General features: G+C 39.6%; 1 protein-coding gene across 1 annotated transcript in view; it reads right to left on the bottom strand.

Annotated features, from left to right (window-relative positions):
* Positions 1-23,764, bottom strand: part of Orp8 (Oxysterol-binding protein-related protein 8) — a 446,356-nt gene that overhangs the window by 13,120 nt on the left and 409,472 nt on the right. The window contains 5 exon segments of the mRNA XM_071692826.1: positions 3,318-3,422; positions 9,379-9,522; positions 11,078-11,203; positions 20,839-20,871; positions 20,873-21,036. Of these exon segments, the coding sequence (XP_071548927.1) occupies positions 3,318-3,422; positions 9,379-9,522; positions 11,078-11,203; positions 20,839-20,871; positions 20,873-21,036 (572 nt within the window).

The raw sequence follows: 23,764 nt of genomic DNA on the forward strand, positions 1-23,764 counted from the left end.
AAACAAATTAAACAACCATGGAGACATCACACACCCCTGCCGCAAACCTACATTCACTGAGAACCAATCACTTTCCTCTCTTCCTACACGTACACATGCCTTACATCCTCAATAAAAACTTTTCACTGCTTCTAACAACTTTCCTCCCACACCATATATTCTTAATACCTTCCACAGAGCATCTCTATCAACTCTATCATATGCCTTCTCCAGATCCATAAATGCTACATACAAATCCATTTGCTTTTCTAAGTATTTCTCACATACATTCTTCAAAGCAAACACCTGATCCACACATCCTCTACCACTTCTGAAACCACACTGCTCTTCCCCAATCTGATGCTCTGTACATGCCTTCACCCTCTCAATCAATACCCTCCCATATAATTTACCAGGAATACTCAACAAACTTATACCTCTGTAATTTGAGCACTCACTCTTATCCCCTTTGCCTTTGTACAATGGCACTATGCACGCATTCCGCCAATCCTCAGGCACCTCACCATGAGTCATACATACATTAAATAACCTTACCAACCAGTCAACAATACAGTCACCCCCTTTTTTAATAAATTCCACTGCAATACCATCCAAACCTGCTGCCTTGCCGGCTTTCATCTTCCACAAAGCTTTTACTACCTCTTCTCTGTTTACCAAATCATTTTCCCTAACCCTCTCACTTTGCACACCACCTCGACCAAAACACCCTATATCTGCCACTCTATCATCAAACACATTCAACAAACCTTCAAAATACTCACTCCATCTCCTTCTCACATCACCACTACTTGTTATCACCTCCCCATTTGCGCCCTTCACTGAAGTTCCCATTTGCTCCCTTGTCTTACGCACTTTATTTACAAGGATGCCTATCATTAATCAAAGAATAGAGAGAATCCCAGTAAAGCCCATTTAGCCACAATATTGTCAAGGAGGCAAAGAAATATACTGAATGATAACTGCATATGCATATTCACACATACTGCAAAACCTATTCTTTAATGAAAGTTCTGTGTCATTCTTTAAAAATATGACTTTTACCTTTTATCTAACATCAGATTGCATGCATTTTCAGTGTACTAATGTAATGAAGGCAAATAAAATCATTCCTGGGTTAGAAAGCAGACTCAGGACTATCTTAATTTTGCTTAAGTTAGTGTTCTGAAGTGAGATTTAAAACCACACCTACAGCATTTTATCCAGACAAAATAAAGGGAAAAGATATCTAAATGAAAAAGATTACAATATCTATGGTACTGTTGTTTAGTGGTACCTTAACATCCTTCATTAAAAAACACTGAAAGGACATGTTTGATCATGTGTAAAGATACATTCTTCACACTGTCTTACCTTACTGGCATTGTACAACTCAGATCAGAGAAGTCAACTAACTATATTATGAGTGTGACCAGTTTTGACACATCACAGCACTGAACATTCAGTTAACAATTTCAACAGTTACCACTGCACGAACATATTACAGTCTTACAAAATTAATGATATTCTTATATCATTCATTTACATTTACCCCATGACCAATTTCCAAGAAAGAGTCCTGGCTTTAACGAGGACCTTTCTAAAGGGTACTACAACCAAAAACTGCACTACTTCCATAGGCAGGGAAATGCAGACTCCTTTGGAGTGAGAAGTTCTTTGATGAACTTCACCAAAGGTGACCTTTCTGTTGGCATGGGTACTGGTAATAAGAGACAGGGTGTAGAGTACAAATGCAGGGGTGCTGAGTGTGAAAATTAAATTTATTAGGTACAAAGCATTTGTTCTAATTCCAAGGGGTAGAACACCAAATAAAGGATATGAATGTTGAGCACACACAATAGGTATGCTGGTATGCATTTAGATAAGCTGGTATGCATTTAGATAAGCCCAAATCACAAATTAGAGCACTATACATTGATTTTAGTTCAGCATTTAATACAATGCAACCTCATATTTTGCTCAATAAAATGCTAGAATTGGGTGTAAATAGAAATATCTTAATATGGATTTTTAGCTTTTTAACCCAGAGACCCCAATATACCAATGTAAATAATGTTAAGTCTAATGTGATAGTCACCAACACAGGAGCCCCCCAAGGTTGTGTATTGTCCCCAGCTCTTTTCACCTTGTATACAGATGATTGTAGAAGTGAAATTGATGATTGTACTATTATAAAATATGCTGACGATACAGTTATCTTAGGAAAAATTGTAAATAATAATTATGAAGGCTATTTAACTCAAGTTAAAAAATTCGTTGACTGGAGTAAACAAAATTTTTTGGAGCTTAATGTAAAGAAAACGAAAGAGATGATATTTGATTTCAGAACTAAAAATAAACACGTACCAGACCTATTAACAATTGAGGAAGAAAACGTAGAAAGAGTAAACCAGTATAAGTATTTGGGCTTTATGATTGATGACCAGTTGAAGGGAAGTGTTAATACAGATATGGTGTCAAGGAAATGTAACCAAAGATTACACTTTGTACGTATCTTGCATAACCTACATGTAGATAAAATGGTCATTAGCCTATTTTACAAATCAATTTTAGAATCAGTTATAAATTTTTCAATCACTGCCTGGTATGGAAAACTTACGTGCAAAGATATAAAGAAGTTGGGAAGGATTGTTAAGAAAGCAAGAAAACTAGGTGCAGAGACCACATCACTGAATAAGCTGTATCAAAAAGGTACAATGAAACAAGTAGACAGAATGATGAAAGATGTAACGCATCCGTTACATAATTGTTACACGTATCTTAAATCTGGTAGAAGGCTAGCTCTGCCCAAGCTGCGCGCTGACAGATACAAAAAGTCGTTTGTACCTAAAAGCATTCTGCTTTTCAATCATCTATCATCACTATAACTTCTAGCTTTAAGTTTCATGATAACTGTAGGTGATGGTTCATGATAGGGATGGTGACAAGCTGATATCGCATGTACACAATAGCAAAGTAACATTTTATATGAAATAACCTATGCAATATTTCTTGTTAATATTTTAATGTTTTTTACAACTACTAAGGAGCTCTAAAGCCAAAACGAATTTCATTTTGTATTACTTTTTGTATAACAATTTGACGAATAAAGTATCTTATCTTATCTTATCTTACAAAGGAGAGAGATGTAGAGTAAAGAGGGGGACAAAGGGCAGAGGGTTATGGGTACAAAATACAGATATGCTAGACACAATGGGAAGGATACTATGCATGAAAGGCAAGACAGTAAACCAAGCAAGGTGCTGCAAAAGAAAGATCAGTTGCTGCAAACTCAACACCCTTCACTAAAGGACCAGCAAAGACAAGAAATAAATATCTACCTGAGTAAAATACTGTGGTACCCATTCTTCACACTTTGCTTTCCTTTCACTAGTTGCACTGCGTTGCGCCTCTTCCAAAAGAGTCTTTTCTTCAGTAGCTGCAACCTGTATAGAAAATGTACACTTAGTTTTTCAAGAGCACTAGAAAGGAAGGTTTTGAAGATGGAAAACCTTTTCTCTCCGAGATGGTATATACAAGCAATAGATATTTCTTGAGGAGTGTTTCACTCATTTCAAATCCCTAAATAATGACAAGAAAAGCTCAGTTTCTCTGAACCTACATGGAGAGATTCTTCATTCATCATGGCAAACTGAATGGTGTGGCCTCATCTCAGCCAATCAGCGGCTGCCATCAGTTGGTGCCACTGTCCCACCACACAGCCAGACATGCATACTTAATCTGCGGATCACAAAGCTAACCCAAGGAAGCCACAAAAAGGCTGCAAGAAAAAGGTTTTTGAAAAAAAGGAAGGGAAGACTGGGCAAGACAAGAAAAATGAGAAAAATTGCTCAGACAACCCCTTGGAGAAAAAAGTTTTTTAAATTTTAAAATCTATATATCTCCCCTTCACTGTCAGTCCACAAGCAGACAAGAAGATATCTACATGAAGAAGGCAGCGTTAAAGAAAAAGCTGTTCTCAAAAGTAAAAGTCACAATAAGATTTAAGTACCTTTAATAATGGATTGGCAGAGAATAGGGAACTGACTCTAAGGACGGAGAAATTGCTAAAGCCACACGGAATATTCAGTACATCTAAATTAAAGTGTCATTTCAAAAAGGTAATAATAATAATAATTGATCATTTTTGGTTTGCAAGAAGGTCATGTACCAGACTAGAAGGAAGGAAGAAATACATATCAAAAGATTACTGGAGGCTATGGAATTGCTAAATGCAATTTCAGTGACAAAAGAAAGAAGGATTTGGGACCAGTTATTGTTGTGCGGACTTGGAGTCATATATCCAGAAGGTATTTAGGCAAGCTAAAAAACTTACAGCCAATGTGGAATTCAGTGTGATATTCATCAAAAAATGATAAAAGGAAGAGAGGGAGAAAAGCAAAGAGTAGAACTAGAAGACAAAAATTGGGGAAGGAGAACCAAAACGAGGCAAGAAAATGGCGCAGCCCCACCAACACTCAGAGAGGGCAAGAGTGTTATAAGATTAAAATAACAGACAAAGTCATGCACTCAAATGTTAATGGATTAATGGTTAATGGTAAAGAGCTTGAATTCAAAACATCTTTTTATTCTCCCTAAAATTTAATGATACTCTCTCACCCCAACTCTCATTTGCCTTTTTTTTCACCTCTTGCACCTTTCTCTTGACCTCCTGCCTGTTTCTTTTATACATCTCCCACTCATTTGCATTATTTCCCTGCAAAAAGTGTCCAAATGCCTCTCTCTTCTCTTTCACTAATAATCTTACTTCTTCATCCCACCACTCACTACCCTTTCTAATCTGCCCACCTCCCATGCTTCTCTTGCCACAAGCATCTTTCGCGTAAGCCATCACTGCTTCCCTAAATACATCCCATTCCTCCCCCACTCCCCTTACCTCCTTTGTTCTCACCTTTTTCCATTCTGTACTCAGTCTCTCCTGATACTTCCTCACACAAGTCTCCTTCCCAAGCTCACTTGCTCTCACCACTCTCTTCACCCCAACATTCTCTCTTCTTTTCTGAAAACCTCTACAAATCTTCACCTTCACCTCCACAAGATAATGATCAGACATCCCTCCAGTTGCACCTCTCAGCACATTAACATCCAAAAGTCTCTCTTTCGTGCGTCTATCAATTAACACGTAATCCAATAATGCTCTATGGCCATCTCTCCTACTTACATACGTATACTTATGTATATCTCTCTTTTTAAACCAGGTATTCCGAATCACAAGTCCTTTTTCAGCACATAAATATACAACTTCTTCACCATTTCCATTTACAACACTGAACACCCCTTGTATACCAATTATTCCCTCAACTGCCACATTACTCACCTTTGCATTCAAATCACCCATCATTATAACCCGGTCTCGTGCATCAAAACCACTAACACACTTATTCAGCTGCTCCCAAAACACTTGCCTCTCATGATCTTTCTTCTTATGCCACGGTGCATATGCACCAATAATCACCCATCTCTCTCAATCAACTTTCAGTTTTACCCATATCAATCTAGAGTTTACTTTCTTACACTCTATCACATACTCCCATCACTCCTGTTTCAGGAGTAGTGCTACTCCTTCCCTTGCTCTTGTCCTCTCACTAACCCCTGACTTTACTCCCAAGACATTCCCAAACCACTCTTCCCCTTTACCCTTGAGCTTCATTTCACTCAGAGCCAAAACATCCAGGTTCCTTTCCTCAAACATACTACCTATCTCTCCTTTTTTCTCATGGTTACATCCACACACATTTAGACACCCCAATCTGAGCGTTCGAGGAGGATGAGCACTCCCTGCGTGACTCCTTCTTCTGTTTCCCCTTTTAGAAAATTAAAGATATATATATATATATATCTTTAATTTTCTAAAAGGGGAGGAAGAGAGGAAAGTGATTGGTTCTCAGTGAATGTAGGTTTGCGGCAGGGGTGTGTGATGTCTCCATGGTTGTTTAATTTGTTTATGGATGGGGTTGTTAGGGAGGTAAATGCAAGAGTCTTGGAAAGAGGGGCAAGTATGAAGTCTGTTGGGGATGAGAGAGCTTGGGAAGTGAGTCAGTTGTTGTTCGCTGATGACACAGCGCTGGTGGCGGATTCATGTGAGAAACTGCAGAAGCTGGTGACTGAGTTTGGTAAAGTGTGTGGAAGAAGAAAGTTAAGAGTAAATGTGAATAAGAGCAAGGTTATTAGGTACAGTAGGGTTGAGGGTCAAGTCAATTGGGAGGTGAGTTTGAATGGTGAAAAACTGGAGGAAGTGAAGTGTTTTAGATATCTGGGAGTGGATCTGTCAGCGGATGGAACCATGGAAGCGGAAGTGGATCATAGGGTGGGGGAGGGGGCGAAAATTTTGGGAGCCTTGAAAAATGTGTGGAAGTCGAGAACATTATCCCGGAAAGCAAAAATGGGTATGTTTGAAGGAATAGTAGTTCCAACAATGTTGTATGGTTGCGAGGCGTGGGCTATGGATAGAGTTGTGCGCAGGAGGATGGATGTGCTGGAAATGAGATGTTTGAGGACAATGTGTGGTGTGAGGTGGTTTGATCGAGTAAGTAACGTAAGGGTAAGAGAGATGTGTGGAAATAGAAAGAGCGTGGTTGAGAGAGCAGAAGAGGGTGTTTTAAAATGGTTTGGGCACATGGAGAGAATGAGTGAGGAAAGATTGACCAAGAGGATATATGTGTCAGAGGTGGAGGGAACGAGGAGAAGAGGGAGACCAAATTGGAGGTGGAAAGATGGAGTGAAAAAGATTTTGTGTGATCGGGGCCTGAACATGCAGGAGGGTGAAAGGAGGGCAAGGAATAGAGTGAATTGGAGCGATGTGGTATACAGGGGTTGACGTGCTGTCAGTGGATTGAATCAAGGCATGTGAAGCGTCCGGGGTAAACCATGGAAAGCTGTGTAGGTATGTATATTTGTGTGTGTGGACGTGTGTATGTACATGTGTATGGGGGGGGTTGGGCCATTTCTTTCGTCTGTTTCCTTGCGCTACCTCGCAAACGCGGGAGACAGCGACAAAGTATAAAAAAAAAAAAAAAAAAAAAAAAAAAAAAAAATATATATATATATATATATATATATATATATATATATATATATATATATATATATATATATATGGTCGAGGTGGTGTGCAAAGTGCGAGGGTTAGGGAAAATGATTTGGTAAACAGAGAAGAGGTAGTAAAAGCTTTGCGGAAGATGAAAGCCGGCAAGGCAGCAGGTTTGGATGGTATTGCAGTGGAATTTATTAAAAAAGGGGGTGACTGTATTGTTGACTGGTTGGTAAGGTTATTTAATGTATGTATGACTCATGGTGAGGTGCCTGAGGATTGGCGGAATGCGTGCATAGTGCCATTGTACAAAGGCAAAGGGGATAAGAGTGAGTGCTCAAATTACAGAGGTATAAGTTTGTTGAGTATTCCTGGCAAATTATGTGGGAGGGTATTGATTGAGAGGGTGAAGGCATGTACAGAGCATCAGATTGGGGAAGAACAGTGTGGTTTCAGAAGTGGTAGAGGATGTGTGGATCAGGTGTTTGCTTTGAAGAATGTATGTGAGAAATACTTAGAAAAGCAAATGGATTTGTATGTAGCATTTATGGATCTGGAGAAGGCATATGATAGAGTTGATAGAGATGCTCTGTAGAAGGTATTGGGAATATATGGTGTGGGAGGCAAGTTGTTAGAAGCAGTGAAAAGTTTTTATCGAGGATGTAAGGCATGTGTACGTGTAGGAAGAGAGGAAAGTGATTGCTTCTTAGTGAATGTAGGTTTGTGGCAGGGGTGTGTGATGTCTCCATGGTTGTTTAATTTGTTTATGGATGGGTTTGTTAGGGAGGTGAATGCAAGAGTTTTGGAAAGAGGGGCAAGTATGCAGTTTGTTGTGGATGAGACAGCTTGGGAAGTGAGTCAGTTGTTGTTCGCTGATGATACAGCGCTGGTGGCTGATTCATGTGAGTAACTGCAGAAGTTGGTGACTGAGTTTGGTAAAGTGTGTGAAAGAAGAAAGTTAAGAGTAAATGTGAATAAGAGCAAGGTTATTAGGTACAGTAGGGTTGAAGGTCAAGTCAATTGGGAGGTAAGTTTGAATGGAGAAAAACTGGAGGAAGTGAAGTGTTTTAGATATCCGGGAGTGGATTTGGCAGCGGATGGAACCATGGAAGTGGAAGTAAATCATAGGGTGGGGGAGGGGGTGAAACTTCTGGGAGCCTTGAAGAATGTGTGGAAGTCGAGAACATTATTTCGAAAAGTAAAAATGGGTATGTTTGAAGGAATAGTGGTTCCAACAATGTTGTATGGTTGCGAGGCGTGGGCTATGGATAGAGTTGTGCGCCAGAGGGTGGATATGTTGAAAATGAGATGTTTGAGGACAATATGTGGTGTGAGGTGGTTTGATCGAGTAAGTAATAATAGGGTAAGAGAGATGTGTGGAAATAAAAAGAGTGTGGTTGAGAGAGCAGAAGAGGGTGTTTTGAAATGGTTTGGTCACATGGAGAGAATGAGTGAAGAAAGATTGACAAAGAGGATATATGTGTCAGAAGTGGAGGGAACGAGGAGAAGTGGGAGACCAAATTGGAGGTGGAAAGATGGAGTGAAAAAGATTTTGAGTGATCGGGGCCTGAACATGCAGGAGGGTGAAAGGTGTGCAAGGAATAGAGTGAACTGGAACGATGTGGTATATATATATACATATATATATATATATATATATATATATAGAGAGAGAGAGAGAGAGAGAGAGAGAGAGAGAGAGAGATATTCTTGATAACAACCTTCTGGTTTCTGAATCAGCTGAACAAAAATGACAGTAAACAGTTCGTAATGAGATGCAGTGCCATGGGGACTAAAGACCATGACAAAAAGCTGGGCAAAAGGTGGTTAGAAAGTAGAAATGATGTTAAGAATTACAGATTTAAAGTGGTGGACAGTTGGAATAACCCAACCAATGAAACAGTGAATGCTACCAGTTCACAAAGTTTTATAAAGCTAATCACTGGCATAGAAAGTTCAGCAGATGGAGACCCCTGATTTTATAATTTTCTTCCCATACTGTAAAATAGTTAACTACAAACAGACAATTACACAGGAACCCTGTGCTAGTAAAAAATCAAGTAAAAGTATTACACTTAAACCCTCTCAAGGTGCATCCTCCACACTACTTCAGCTGGTTTACATTAGATATGTTATGCCCTTAAAAGCTGTAAAATTCACTATAGATCCATTTTAGGGTCTACTGGTGTGTTATGATTTGAAATATACACTCTGGCTATAAAGTTCAGTTTTCTATCTGACTTAAAATACACACAATCTGGCTATAAAGTTGTTTTCTATCCTCAAAAAATAATGCAAACCCAACACCACCTGTAGCCTTACTAAATATTACCACATTTTCTTTCTCTTACCTGATCATCATTTTTGATGGCCAGTGAGACAAGCTGCCACAATTTTTCAGATTCAAAAGGTCCCTGTTGATCAAGAGCCACAGTGAACCGCTCAAGACGCTGTGTTTTAATTTCAGGAGTTGCATGCCAGAGTGTCTCTTCTTCCTGTACGACAATACAAAGTAAACATATCCATAATCAATTACCTGTGTATTTATCTACTGTATCAATCATTATCGACAGCCTTGAAAAATGTGTGGAAGTCGAGAACATTATCTCGGAAAGCAAAAATGGATATGTTTGAAGGAATAGTGGTTCCAACAATGTTGTATGGTTGCGAGGCATGGGCTATGGATAGAGTTGTGCGCAGGAGGATGGATGTGCTGGAAATGAGATGTTTGAGGACAATGTGTGGTGTGAGGTGGTTTGATCGAGTAAGTAACGTAAGGGTAAGAGAGATGTGTGGAAATAAAAAGAGCGTGGTTGAGAGAGCAGAAGAGGGTGTTTTGAAATGGTTTGGGCACATGGAGAGAATGAGTGAGGAAAGATTGACCAAGAGGATATATGTGTCGGAGGTGGAGGGAACGAGGAGAAGAGGGAGACCAAATTGGAGGTGGAAAGATGGAGTGAAAAAGATTTTGTGTGATCGGGGCCTGAACATGCAGGAGGGTGAAAGGAGGGCAAGGAATAGAGTGAATTGGAGCGATGTGGTATACAGGGGTTGACGTGCTGTCAGTGGATTGAATCAAGGCATGTGAAGCGTCTGGGGTAAACCATGGAAAGCTGTGTAGGTATGTATATTTGCGTGTGTGGACGTGTGTATGTACATGTGTATGGGGGGGGGGGGGGCCATTTCTTTCGTCTATTTCCTTGCGCTACCTCGCAAACGCGGGAGACAGCGACAAAGTATAAAAAAAAAAAAAAAAAAAAAAACAATCATTATCAACTCTATTCTTAATAACATTGCATGGATTGCATACATACAGTCTCTCATATCACTGATACACAACACTAACCTATGCCCAATATAGTAACCCTTTTAGTGCTAATATATATTTGTTCACCTAGTGCATGAAAAATATCAAGATAGTCCTTTATGACACTATACCCTGATCATGATACAGAGTTATTAGGAATGAATTCCAGCTCATGATGTTACCAGTTGTAGGTGGGGTTCTCTACTATACACTATACACCTCAGGACCTCTTTTAGGACACTCCTGCAGTTTCAAAGATATGCTTCAATCAAGAACAGGAAAATTATGAACTTCAGAGTGAAAAGTTTCTCAATGATACTGTACTCTTTTTTTGTTCACTAATAATACAACCTCACTTAAAGTGACTGTTCACTCGTTGGGTAACCATATGCATGTAGAGTTTGGCACAACCCCTTTCAACACATATTCTGTTTATTCATTTATAATTATGATGACCAGATCACCAGCTCCAAGCACTAAAAAAATGTATTTGAATGTGAAAAATGTGCGGATAAAACCAACAGTTCAGCACAGTGCTCAAGCAGTAGGAGCAGGGTAAACTGTCTCCTTTGGGGTTGGAAGACCACAACTGGGCACCTTTATTTAGTGAAATCCTGAAGAGGCCTTAAGGAGCTTAAAATCTTTCATTCTAAATGGAACCATACACACTGTATCAGAAGTAAATTAAAGTTTTATCATACATCAATAAATTTACCTAAACATGACAAAGCTACTGCACTTACCCCAGTTCGTTTATCTGTGAGAGTGATTTTACCATCCCAGTGTCCTTCTAAAGTTGCCAGTGTATCTTTTCCTAACTTGAACTTGCCGCTTATCATGTTGTTGGCATCAAAACCACTCAAAAATGGCTGAAAAGAAAATAATCATACAGTCATGTATGTTCAAATAATAATGTTCAAACAATATGATAACCCCCCTCACATAGTGTAACTCTGATTGCTTATGTGAGAGGCAAGAAGCAGCTAAAGACCTGTCTATCTACCAATATTTCTGACACCTATTCCCTTAAGTGAATGGCCTTGACAAAATTCTCCATAACTGGTGAACTCCAGTGCTGATTCTTAGCCCTAGTGCCTCACTCCTAACAGGCCACTGGCAGAGTGCAACTCTAGTGCAGTGTTCTCAAAGGCTCCTACCTAATGTTCCTACTGACTACTCCTACCTAGTGTTTCTGCCTAATGTTCCAAGCCACTATTTCTACTCAATGTTCCTACCTTATGTTCCTAACAACTACTTCTATCCAATGTTTCAACCTAACGCTCTTGTCTAATGTTCCTACCGACTACTTCTATTTATTGCTCCAACCATTTTGCCAAAGGAAAGGCCAGTGCATAATGCTCACCACAAGAAAATCTACAGTTATGAAAAGTGAGTTGTGCAAGTTGAATGTTGTGAAGTGTTATGTTTGTGGTTGGAATGCCAGCAGTCCATTTGTGAGTGGGGCAAAAAGAAAAGACAGATACCTGAATCAGGGGAGCGCAACCTGACAAACATTGAAGTGCTGGCTCACAATGCAGCCATCACTAACCCTCCTAATACCCAGGCGAGCAGTGCTGGTAATAAACTTCCCTGGTCAGTCTGTCTACCAACTACTACCTCTCTATATATATGAAAAGTAACACAAAATAAGACATTCAAAAACCAGATTTCTTAGAAAAGTAAAGATTTTTAATAAGCACTAACAAAGTCATCTCTCACGTATCATAAATACAACAGATGGCATAAACACCTGATCAAGAATACAAAGGTTTTGAAGGATAAAATATCTTCTCTACCAAAGATAAATCCCTACATGCATTTTAAAGAACACTTGCTTGGCTGGGTGGTTAAACACCATTTTACTTTCAAAATAAGGTGTATTCATGAGTTTTTAACCCAACTAAACTTCATCATATATATGAAGACGGCTGATGTTCATTTATTGGGAATCAATAGCTATAGTCCAACCCACCTGGTCTGGTCTGACATCATGGCATGGGGGTGTGGTAGTACAAAGCTCATTCAATGACTAACAACTAATGTCTGTGCTTCACAACTGTTACTATGAGGAGTCAAGAAATAGTTTTTCAAAAGCAAAATTGGGAAGGAAGGGAAGGGAAAATAAATGGATCCTCATCCCGTTCTACCTATGGCAGAGAGATAGTTTTCATCCTTCAAATTCTTCATATTTCACTCATGGATAGAGCCCTGCAACATCCTAGATCATACCCACATGATGGACTTCAAGAAAAATCCAAGGAAAAAGTAAGTAAAGGACCTATCATGACTGTGGCACATATTCTGGACCATGGTATGGTGGCATACCTAATTCCCTAAAAAGGAAGGTCAATCCAATCTGAACAGAGATATTGTCATACAAAATGTTTCTCAAATTCCAAAACACCTTTTTTCCTACTCTCATCCAAGACTAGTTTCTTCTGAAAACCAAAGTAAAATGAAGAAGTTGAATGGAATACTAACAAAAGTAGAAGAGTTATTGAAAAATATGGACAACATGAATTACCAATAAATTAGTCATAAGACTTTAATTCTAGCTGTGCTTTAATTCTAGCTGTGCTAAATGGGTTAAAAACAAAAGGATCAAATTATGGATGCAGATATGAGTCAAACAGTAAACAATAGTTTGGCTGGTGAAAGGAAATAGATAAAAAAAGTTAGATATATGTGAAACATTCAATCTATTCAAGTCATCCACAAACTAAAAAAAACAATAACACAAATGACATAATTAAAAGTAATAGATATAAGTGAAATATTCAACCTAATTCAAGTGATCCACAAACCAAAAAGAAAGAGTAATACAATCAACATCCTTTTTATGAAAAATATCATACTCATAATAGACATTTAAGTTAAAAACAAACTTCTCAGCTCATGACATTTAAAAAAACTGCAAACTAGTGAATATAAATAGATGAAGATATACAGATTGCTGCGGTGGAGGAACGTACATTTATATTTAGACAAAGAGTGGTGTAATTATGACAGCAAATATTTATTTATTTATCATACTTTGTCGCTGTCTCCCGCGTTTGCGAGGTAGCGCAAGGAAACAGACGAAAGAAATGGCCCAACCCCCCCCCCCATACACATGTATATACATACGTCCACACACGCAAATATACATACCTACACAGCTTTCCATGGTTTACCCCAGATGCTTCACATGCCTTGCTTCAATCCACTGACAGCACGTCAACCCCGGTATACCACATCGCTCCAATTCACTCTATTCCTTGCCCTCCTTTCACCCTCCTGCATGTTCAGGCCCCGATCACACAAAATCTTTTTCACTCCATCTTTCCACCTCCAATTTGGTCTCCCTCTTCTCCTTGTTCCCTCCACCTCCGACACATATATCCTCTTGGTCAATCTTTCCTCACTCATCCTCTCCATGTGCCCAAACCACTTCAAAACACCCTCTTCTGCTCTCTCAACCACGCTCTTTTTATTTCCACACATCTCTCTTACCCTTACGTTACTCACTCGATCAAACCACCTCACACCACACATTGTCCTCAAACATCTCATTTCCAGCACATCCATCCTCCTGCGCACAACTCTATCCATAGCCCACGCCTCGCAACCATACAACATTGTTGGAACCACTATTCCTTCAAACATACCCATTTTTGCTTTCCGAGATAATGTTCTCGACTTCCACACATTTTTCAAGGCCCCCAGGATTTTCGCCCCCTCCCCCACCCTATGATCCACTTCCGCTTCCATGGTTCCATCCGCTGCCAGATCCACTCCCAGATATCTAAAACACTTCACTTCCTCCAGTTTTTCTCCATTCAAACTCACCTCCCAATTGACTTGACCCTCAACCCTACTGTACCTAATAACCTTGCTCTTATTCACATTTACTCTTAACTTTCTTCTTCCACACACTTTTCCAAACTCAGTCACCAGCTTCTGCAGTTTCTCACATGAATCAGCCACCAGCGCTGTATCATCAGCGAACAACAACTGACTCACTTCCCAAGCTCTCTCATCCCCAACAGACTTCATACTTGCCCCTCTTTCCAAAACTCTTGCATTTACCTCCCTAACAAAATAAGATCTTCAACAGCAGTACTACAAAGTATTACACAACAGTTTTACAAGAGAATAGGATATATGATTAAAGGATATATATCATGTAAAGAGGAAAACAAAATAAAACAAATGATACCATGAGATGAAAATTAATATATGAATAGAATAGCATGGGCTATAGATAGAGTTGTGCAGAGGAGGGTGGATGTCCTGGAAATGAGATGTTTGAGGACAATATCTGGTGTGAGGTGCTTTGATCAAGTAAGTAATGAAAGGGTAAGAGAGATATGTGGTAATAAAAAGAGTGTGGTTGAGAGAGCAGAAGAGGTCGTTTTGGAATGGTTTGGTCACATGGAGAGAATAAGTGAGGAAAGATTGACAAAGAGGATATATGTGTCAGAGGTGGAGGAAACGAGAAGTGGGAGACCAAATTGGAGGTGGAGAGATGGAGGGTGAAAGGCGAGTAAGGAATAGAGTGAATTGGAACGATGTGGTATACCGGGGTTGACATGCTGTCAATGGATTGAACCGAGGCATGCGAAGCGTCTGGGGTAAGCCATGGAAAGTTTTGTGGGGCCTGGATGTGGAAAGGGAGCTGTGGTTTCGGTGCATTATACATGACAGCTTGAGACTGAGTGTGAACAAATGTGGCCTCTGTTGTCTTTTCCTAGCACTACCTCATGCACATGCGGGGGAGGGGGTTTCATTTTATGTGTGGTGGGGTGGCGACGGGAATGAATAAGGGCAGGCAGTATGAATTATGTACATGTGTATGTATATATGTATATGTCTGTGTGTGTATATATATACGTTGAGATAAATAGGTATGCATATGTGCGTGTGTGGATGTGTATGTATATACATGTGTATGTGGGTAGGTTGGTCCATTCTTTCGTCTGTTTCCTTGCGCTCCCTCGCTAACACAGGAGACAGCGACAAAGTATAATAAATAAAATAAAGAATAGAAAAGAATGAAAGAATAAGCAAAAGGCAGAGAAAAGATATTAGGGCTGGAAGAAAAAGTGAGAAATGCTAATACAAATACATTATGGAGTCACATAGAAGAAATGAGGAGAAAGTGATATAAAGCATAAAGCAAAATCCAAGAGTAACTATTCACATCCATGAATAATGAAAAGAATAAAAAAAATTGAATATTGAGCCTTCTGAAATGGGAGAAAAATATGAAATTGAATACTAGGCCTTTTGAAGTAGGAGAAAAATATAAAATCAGCACTTAAAAAATATCAACTAAGTGTCCAGAATAAGAAAAAAAAAATGTAAATGATGCAATGTCTATTCAGTATGATATGCATGCCACATAAATATGAAAGTAATGTAAATAAGACAACAAATCAACTTAAAGAGCACTCAGAACAAATATGGCATTAGCAAAAATTTAAATGATGTTATTAAGACAAAAGTTATTAAGAAAAAGCAGTGATCAATCCAGTAAAGCAGATGGCATACACAAAGGATGATCAGAGCTTGTCCCAGAACAGCTTAAACCAAATACCCTGGCATCATTTATAACTCTGAAACACAGGGTTTACAACAATTACATAAATAAAGCTTAGCATGGATCTGTACAAAGTAAAACTATACACTCAAAACTCCAAGTTCATTACACTGACATCTGCAAAATTATATTGTAATTAAAGAGAATGGATACTATCTTATTACAACTCGCTATGTGCATATGACAAAGTGAGCTACATATTTTTACCATACAAAGTTGCAGAACAAAATATTAGGGGTAGAATAGGAAAAATGGCTGAAAATCCCTTTCACCCTCGCTCGTTTCCTACCTGAAGAAGGTAGGAACAGAAAAACAACAACTTCATTAGCTCATATCCACTCTTTAGCACTTATGTATAATACACTGACACCAGAGCATGTCATCTACAGTTAAGCTCCACTGACCATTTTGTGGTTTTCCCTAACTACTTCATAAACCCTAGTTCATCCCACTGAAATCAACCCTGTGTATACTATACCACATCATTCCTTTTAATTCTGTCTCTTGCCCACTGAAAGCAGCCCTGTGTATACAATACCACATCACTCCTTTTAATTCTGTCTCTTACCCTCCTGCATGATCAGACCACAATATACCCAAAAGCCTCTTTCACTCCATCCTTCCATCTCCTTGATCTCAGCTTCCCCACTGCTCCCTCCACTTCTAATAAGTAGATCCTCTTAGCCAGTCTCTCTTCTCTTATCCTTTCTATATATCCAAACCATTTCAGCAAAGCATGGACTGCTCTTTCAATCAAACTGAGCTTGCTACCACATCTCACTCTTACACTGTCATTAATTACATGATCAACCTATCACACATCACAGACTGTCCAAAGGCATTTCATTTCCAACGGAAATGCCTTTTCCCTTGCATTCAAGGGCCAAGACACAGACCCACACAATACTGTCAGAACTACAAACTAAAGGGTTTTTAACCAATAGAAAATTAGAAGTAGCAGTGAATGGAACCATATTCAAAGATGAGCATATTCAATCTCGGCTGCCAGAAGGAATAGTATAAGTTTCAATAGTAATTGTAATGTCCCTGCAAAAAATATGATGATTACCATTTGAAATGCGGTTGATAAGTCAGGTTTTACTGGCAGAATAAATCCTATAGCTTCTTTATGTCTAGTAGCATGGTACCATCTTCAAAGTCAGCAGAACATGATTTGCCACCTCAAGTTATTTTGAGTTATTGACAGTGAAAGGATATAACTTTAGCCAGCTGCCATTGTGTTTCATGATATTTTTTGTGTTTCTGTTCTGGGTGATATTTTTCCTCTACCAGTAACTAACCATGGGTCCTAAGAAGTTATCCCTGAGAGAAAAGGCCCATTTCTAGCTTGGAAGCAAGAATATATGTTTGCAAGTGATATTTCATAATGTACTGGGAGAATCCAATCCATCATCCTAATATTTGTTGCCTTGGCTCATGGGCTTCATTTGAATGTCAATCCTCTGTGAAAGCTGGGTTAGGTCAACCTAAAAAGACCAGTAAGGTGACTGATAACCTGATAAAGCATGTGTTGAAAAACCTGCCCTATCTGCAGCTCAACTGAAAAATAAAATCACCCCAAAAATCCCTTCTTTTGGAAAATTAAAAAGAAAAAAAGAGAGAGGGGAGGATTTCCAGCCCCCCGCTCCCTCCCCTTTTAGTCGCCTTCTACGACACGCAGGGAATACGTGGGATGTATTCTAAATCCCCTATCCCCAGGGATAATATATATATATATATATATATATATATATATATATATATATATATATATATATATATATATATATATTATCCCTGGGGATAGGGGAGAAAGAACACTTCCCACGTATTCCCTGCGTGTCGTAGAAGGCGACTAAAAGGGAAGGGAGCGGGGGGCTGGAAATCCTCCCCTCTCATTTTTTTATTTTAATTTTCCAAAAGAAGGAACAGAGAAGGGGGCCAGGTGAGGGTATTCCCTCAAAGGCCCAGTCCTCTGTTCTTAACGCTACCTCGCTATCGCGGGAAATGGCGAATAGTATGAAAAAAAAAAAAAAAAAAATATATATATATATATATATATATATATATATATATCATTTAAAAATATGATAGAGTTGATAGAGATGCTCTGTGGAAGGTATTAAGAATATATGGTGTGGGAGGAAAGTTGTTAGAAGCAGTGAAAAGTTTTTATCGAGGATGTAAGGCATGTGTACGTGTAGGAAGAGAGGAAAGTGATTGGTTCTCAGTGAATGTAGGTTTGCGGCAGGGGTGTGTGATGTCTCCATGGTTGTTTAATTTGTTTATGGATGGGGTTGTTAGGGAGGTAAATGCAAGAGTTTTGGAAAGAGGGGCAAGTATGAAGTCTGTTGGGGATGAGAGAGCTTGGGAAATGAGTCAGTTGTTGTTCGCTGATGATACAGCGCTGGTGGCTGATTCATGTGAGAAACTGCAGAAGCTGGTGACTGAGTTTGGAAAAGTGTGTGGAAGAAGAAAGTTAAGAGTAAATGTGAATAAGAGCAAGGTTATTAGGTACAGTAGGGTTGAGGGTCAAGTCAATTGGGAGGTGAGTTTGAATGGAGAAAAACTGGAGGAAGTGAAGTGTTTTAGATATCTGGGAGTGGATCTGGCAGCGGATGGAACCATGGAAGCGAAAGTGGATCATAGGGTGGGGGAGGGGGCGAAAATCCTGGGGGCCTTGAAGAATGTGTGGAAGTCGAGAACATTATCTCGGAAAGCAAAAATGGGTATGTTTGAAGGAATAGTGGTTCCAACAATGTTGTATGGTTGCGAGGCATGGGCTATGGATAGAGTTGTGCGCAGGAGGATGGATGTGCTGGAAATGAGATGTTTGAGGACAATGTGTGGTGTGAGGTGGTTTGATCGAGTGAGTAACGTAAGGGTAAGAGAGATGTGTGGAAATAAAAAGAGCGTGGTTGAGAGAGCAGAAGAGGGTGTTTTGAAGTGGTTTGGGCACATGGAGAGGATGAGTGAGGAAAGATTGACCAAGAGGATATATGTGTCGGAGGTGGAGGGAACAAGGAGAAGAGGGAGACCAAATTGGAGGTGGAAAGATGGAGTGAAAAAGATTTTGTGTGATCGGGGCCTGAGCATGCATGAGGGTGAAAGGAGGGCAAGGAACAGAGTGAATTGGAGCGATGTGGTATACCGGGGTTGACGTGCTGTCAGTGGATTGAAGCAGGGCATGTGAAGCGTCTGGGGTAAACCATGGAAAGCTGTGTAGGTATGTATATTTGCGTGTGTGGACGTATGTATATACATGTGTATGGGGGTGGGTTGGGCCATTTCCTTCGTCTGTTTCCTTGCGCTACCTCGCAAACGCGGGAGACGGCGACAAAGCAAAAAAAAAAAAGAAAAAAAGATATATATATATAGGTTTGCAGCAGGGGTGTGTGATGTCTCCATGGTTGTTTAATTTGTTTATGGATGGGGTTGTTAGGGAGGTGAAAGCAAGAGTTTTGGAAAGAGGGGCAAGTATGAAGTCTGTTGGGGATGAGAGAGCTTGGGAAGTGAGTCAGTTGTTGTTCGCTGATGATACAGCGCTGGTGGCTGATTCATGTGAGAAACTGCAGAAGCTGGTGACTGAGTTTGGTAAAGTGTGTGAAAGAAGAAAGTTAAGAGTAAATGTGAATAAGAGCAAGGTTATTAGGTACAGTAGGGTTGAGGGTCAAGTCAATTGGGAGGTGAGTTTGAATGGAGAAAAACTGGAGGAAGTGAAGTGTTTTAGATATCTGGGAGTGGATCTGGCAGCGGATGGAACCATGGAAGCGGAAGTGGATCATAGGGTGGGGGAGGAGGCGAAAATTCTGGGAGCCTTGAAGAATGTGTGGAAGTCGAGAACATTATCTCGGAAAGCAAAAATGAGTATGTTTGAAGGAATAGTGGTTCCAACAATGTTGTATGGTTGCGAGGCGTGGACTATGGATAGAGTTGTGCGCAGGAGGATGGATGTGCTGGAAATGAGATGTTTGAGGACAATGTGTGGTGTGAGGTGGTTTGATCGAGTAAGTAACGTAAGGGTAAGAGAGATGTGTGGAAATAAAAAGAGCGTGGTTGAGAGAGCAGAAGAGGGTGTTTTGAAATGGTTTGGTCACATGGAGAGAATGAGTGAGGAAAGATTGACCAAGAGGATATATGTGTTGGAGGTGGAGGGAACGAGGAGAAGAGGGAGACCAAATTGGAGGTGGAAAGATGGAGTGAAAAAGATTTTGAGTGATCGGGGCCTGAACATGCAGGAGGGTGAAAGGAGGGCAAAGAATAGAGTGAATTGGAGCGATGTGGTATACCGGGGTTGACGTGCTGTCAGTGGATTGAATCAAGGCATGTGTATGGGGGTGGGTTGGGCCATTTCTTTCGTCTGTTTTCTTGCGCTACCTCGCAAACGCAGGAGACAGCGACCAAAAAAAAAAAAAAAAAAAAAAAAAAAAAAAAATTATATATATATATATGTATGTGGGTGGGTTGGGCCAATCTTTTGTCTCTTTACTTGTGCTATCTCACTAATGCGGGAGACAGCGATTAAGTATAATATAATAATGTAAATACATTAAATCCATGGATTGGAAAAAAGCCAGTCTGCTAGTAGAAGTCTTATCAATGAGTGATCAAAGAGAATTCTATGCTGACTGATGGCCAGGAGGAGAAGGTCAATGGCATGATTTCTGTGGTTGTCTGATTGGCTGAAGGCTGGCCTGAAATGAAAAATTGCTGCTACCATGAATGAGTCAACAGCAAAGGGTATGGAAAGTCAGTACTTTCCTCAGTGGAAAAAGTGGAGGCGATAAAAGGTTCTAAACCCCAATTTCCATGAAAATATCCTAAAGAATCACTCATATCAATAGGGTAGGCCATAGAGGAGAGAAATTTATAATTCAAGTCATCCTACCATAGATCAACTCAACAAATAAGAAGTTCTCTTACCCGTAACTTAAACTCCAATTCTGTTCTATATCCAGGTCTTTTCACAATCTACAGTGACTTTTCCACCAAGTTCCATGGTAAGTGTTCCCATTAGGATGCCCTTACAATGGGCATATGGCATGTTCATGACATAATCTTCTCCTCGAGGTAGTAATGTTAGCAGAACATTGCCATCCAATATAGCAGAGGTCGAGTTACCTATGAAAGAAAAAAATAACTATAAATATGCTGAGAGTTACATCAATGAAATTATTGAGTAAATAATCAGATAAATAATACATTCATTACCTTTAGTAAATCTGATCAGATTGACAAACAGCTCACAAAAATTTCATATAATATAAGCTTTAGTTCAAAAAAATTTCATAGAATATAAGCTTATAGTTCTAGATTGATGTAGGTAAAACTGAAAGTGGATGGGAAGAGATGGGTGATTATCAGTGCTTATGCACCTGGTCATGAGAAGAAAGATCATGGGAGGTAAGTGTCTTGGGAGCAGTTAAGTGAGTGTGTCAGCAGTTTTGGTGCATGAGACTGGGTATTAATTGCATTATCACATGACAGCTAGAGACTGAATGTGAACAAAAGTGGCCTTTGTTGTCTTTCCCTAGCGCTACCACGCACACATTTGGGGGGAGGGGGTGGTTATTTTCATGTGTGGCGGGGTGGCGATGGGAATGAATAAAGGCAGACAGTATGAATTATGTGCATGTGTATATATGTATATGTCTGTGTTTGTATATATATGTATACGTTGAGATGTATAGGTACGTATATTTGCATGTGTGGATGTGTATGTATATACATGTGTATGTGGGTGGGTTGGGCCATTCTTTCGCCTGTTTCCTTGCGCTACCTCGCTAATGTGGTAGACAGCGACAAAGCAAAATAAATAAATATAAATAAGTAATGTGGCAGTTGAGGGTATAATTAGAGGACATGGGGTATTCAGTGTTATGAATGGAGATAGTGAAGACCTTGTGGAGTTGTGCACTGAAAAAAGACTCATGATTAGGAATCCCTGGTTTAAAAAGATATACACACAAGTGTACATATGTGAATAGAGGAGATGGTCAAAGGGCATTATTAGATTATGTATTAATTGACAGACATGCAAAAGACAGACTTCTGGATGTAAATGTGCTGAGAGGGGCAGCTGGTGCGATGTCTGATCACTACCTTGTGGAGGCGAGGGTGAAGCTTTGTAGAGGTTTTCGAAAAAGAGGAGACAATGTTGGGTAGAAGAGAACGGTGAGCGTAAGTGAGCTTGGAAAGGACACTTGAGAAGAAATACTAGGAAAGACTGAGAGTAGAATGGTAAAAGGTGAGAGCAAATGAAGTGAGGGGAAGGGGTGAGTAATGAGAGGTATCTATGGAAGCAGCGATGATGTGAGAAAGAGATGCATGTGACATGCGAAAGGTGAGTGGTAGGCAGATTAAAAGTGGTAGAGCTGTGGGATGAAGAAGTAAAGTTGCTTGTGAAAGACAAAAAAGAGGCATTTGGCCAATACTTACAAGAAAGGAACACAAACGATTGGGAGATGTATAAGAAAAAGATGCAGGGGCTGAAAAAGAGGACAAATGAGAGATGGGGTGAATGAGTATCATTTAACTTTAGGGAGAGTAAAAAGATGTTTTGGATGGAGGTAAATAATGTGCAAAAGACAAGAGAACAAATGGGGACATCAGTAAAGGGAGCAAAAAGGGAAGTAATAAGAGGTAGTGATGGATCGAGGAGGGGATAGAGTGAGTATTTTGGAGGATTGTTAAATGTGTTTGGTGATAGAGTGGCAAATGTAGGGTGTTTGGGTCAGGGTAGTATGCAAAGTGAGAGGGTCAGGGAGAGCGGTTTGGTGATGCCAGGAGAATTAATGAGACAGAAGGGATCTGATTTTTCTCTAGTTAACACAGAGGTGGATGATGATCCATCCCAGGTGTGTGAACAGTATTCCATACTTTGGGAATAAAATCCTTGTAGATATGAAATTGTAGATATGAAACAGCAGCTTACAAGAAAAATAATTAAAGCATCTATATTATTACAAAGTTGAATTATGGTATTTCAAAACTGAACAGATGGAAACAGTTAATCTTAGACAAATATGAGGAGACTGTGTTTCAGCCCTACTAATTTTACAAGGTTACCGCTTCCCAACTCCAAAATGCTGCACAGGTCTGAACTGAGAGAGGAACTGAAAAGGTTCACCAAGATGCCTTGTGGAATTCTGATGAATACAAGGAGTATGAGGAAAACTACTAGAACCACTGAGAAATTTCAATCAAGAGGGTAAGGCATGTGTGCAAGTAGGTAGAAGGAAGTGTTAGTGGTTCCAGGAGAGGATATTCTGTGGCAGTGGGGTGTTTAATTTTTTCATGGATTGAGTAGTAAGGGTGGTAAATACAAGGATTTTGGAGACAGGTGAGAATGTAGTCCACATGGGGTGAGTGTGCCTGGGAAGTAAAATGGTTGTTTGCTGACGAAACAGTGTCTTCCATTTTTAGCCTTCTGACAGCATTCTTTTCTTTTTCCCTTTCTTCCTTTAGTTTCTTTTTCCTTTTCTTCCTTTAGTCTGTCAAGCTGCATGAATAGTAAATTTCAGTTTGTGAATTTCATCTTGTTTTTGAGTTTCTTGGTCTGTCTTAGTACTTTCTGGGTAGATGGCTTACTATCAAATCTAACCATATCTGCTCACATATTTGTAATTACCTATTTGTGCTGTCTGGGGTGGAAGTTTTACTTTTGTGGGGCCCTAACTCTTGAATACTATCTACTTCATGTTTGTGTGATTACTAACTGCATTATTGGGGGAGTTCTATACATGTATTGCCCTGTCTCTTACACCTGTATAAATGTACCGTGTCTTTTACTCCCATGTATGGATACACACACACACACACACACACACACACACCCTAGCCTATACCA

This window comes from Panulirus ornatus, chromosome 55 (assembly GCF_036320965.1).
Source record: "Panulirus ornatus isolate Po-2019 chromosome 55, ASM3632096v1, whole genome shotgun sequence".
In the NCBI taxonomy this organism is placed as follows: Eukaryota; Metazoa; Arthropoda; class Malacostraca; order Decapoda; family Palinuridae; genus Panulirus; species Panulirus ornatus.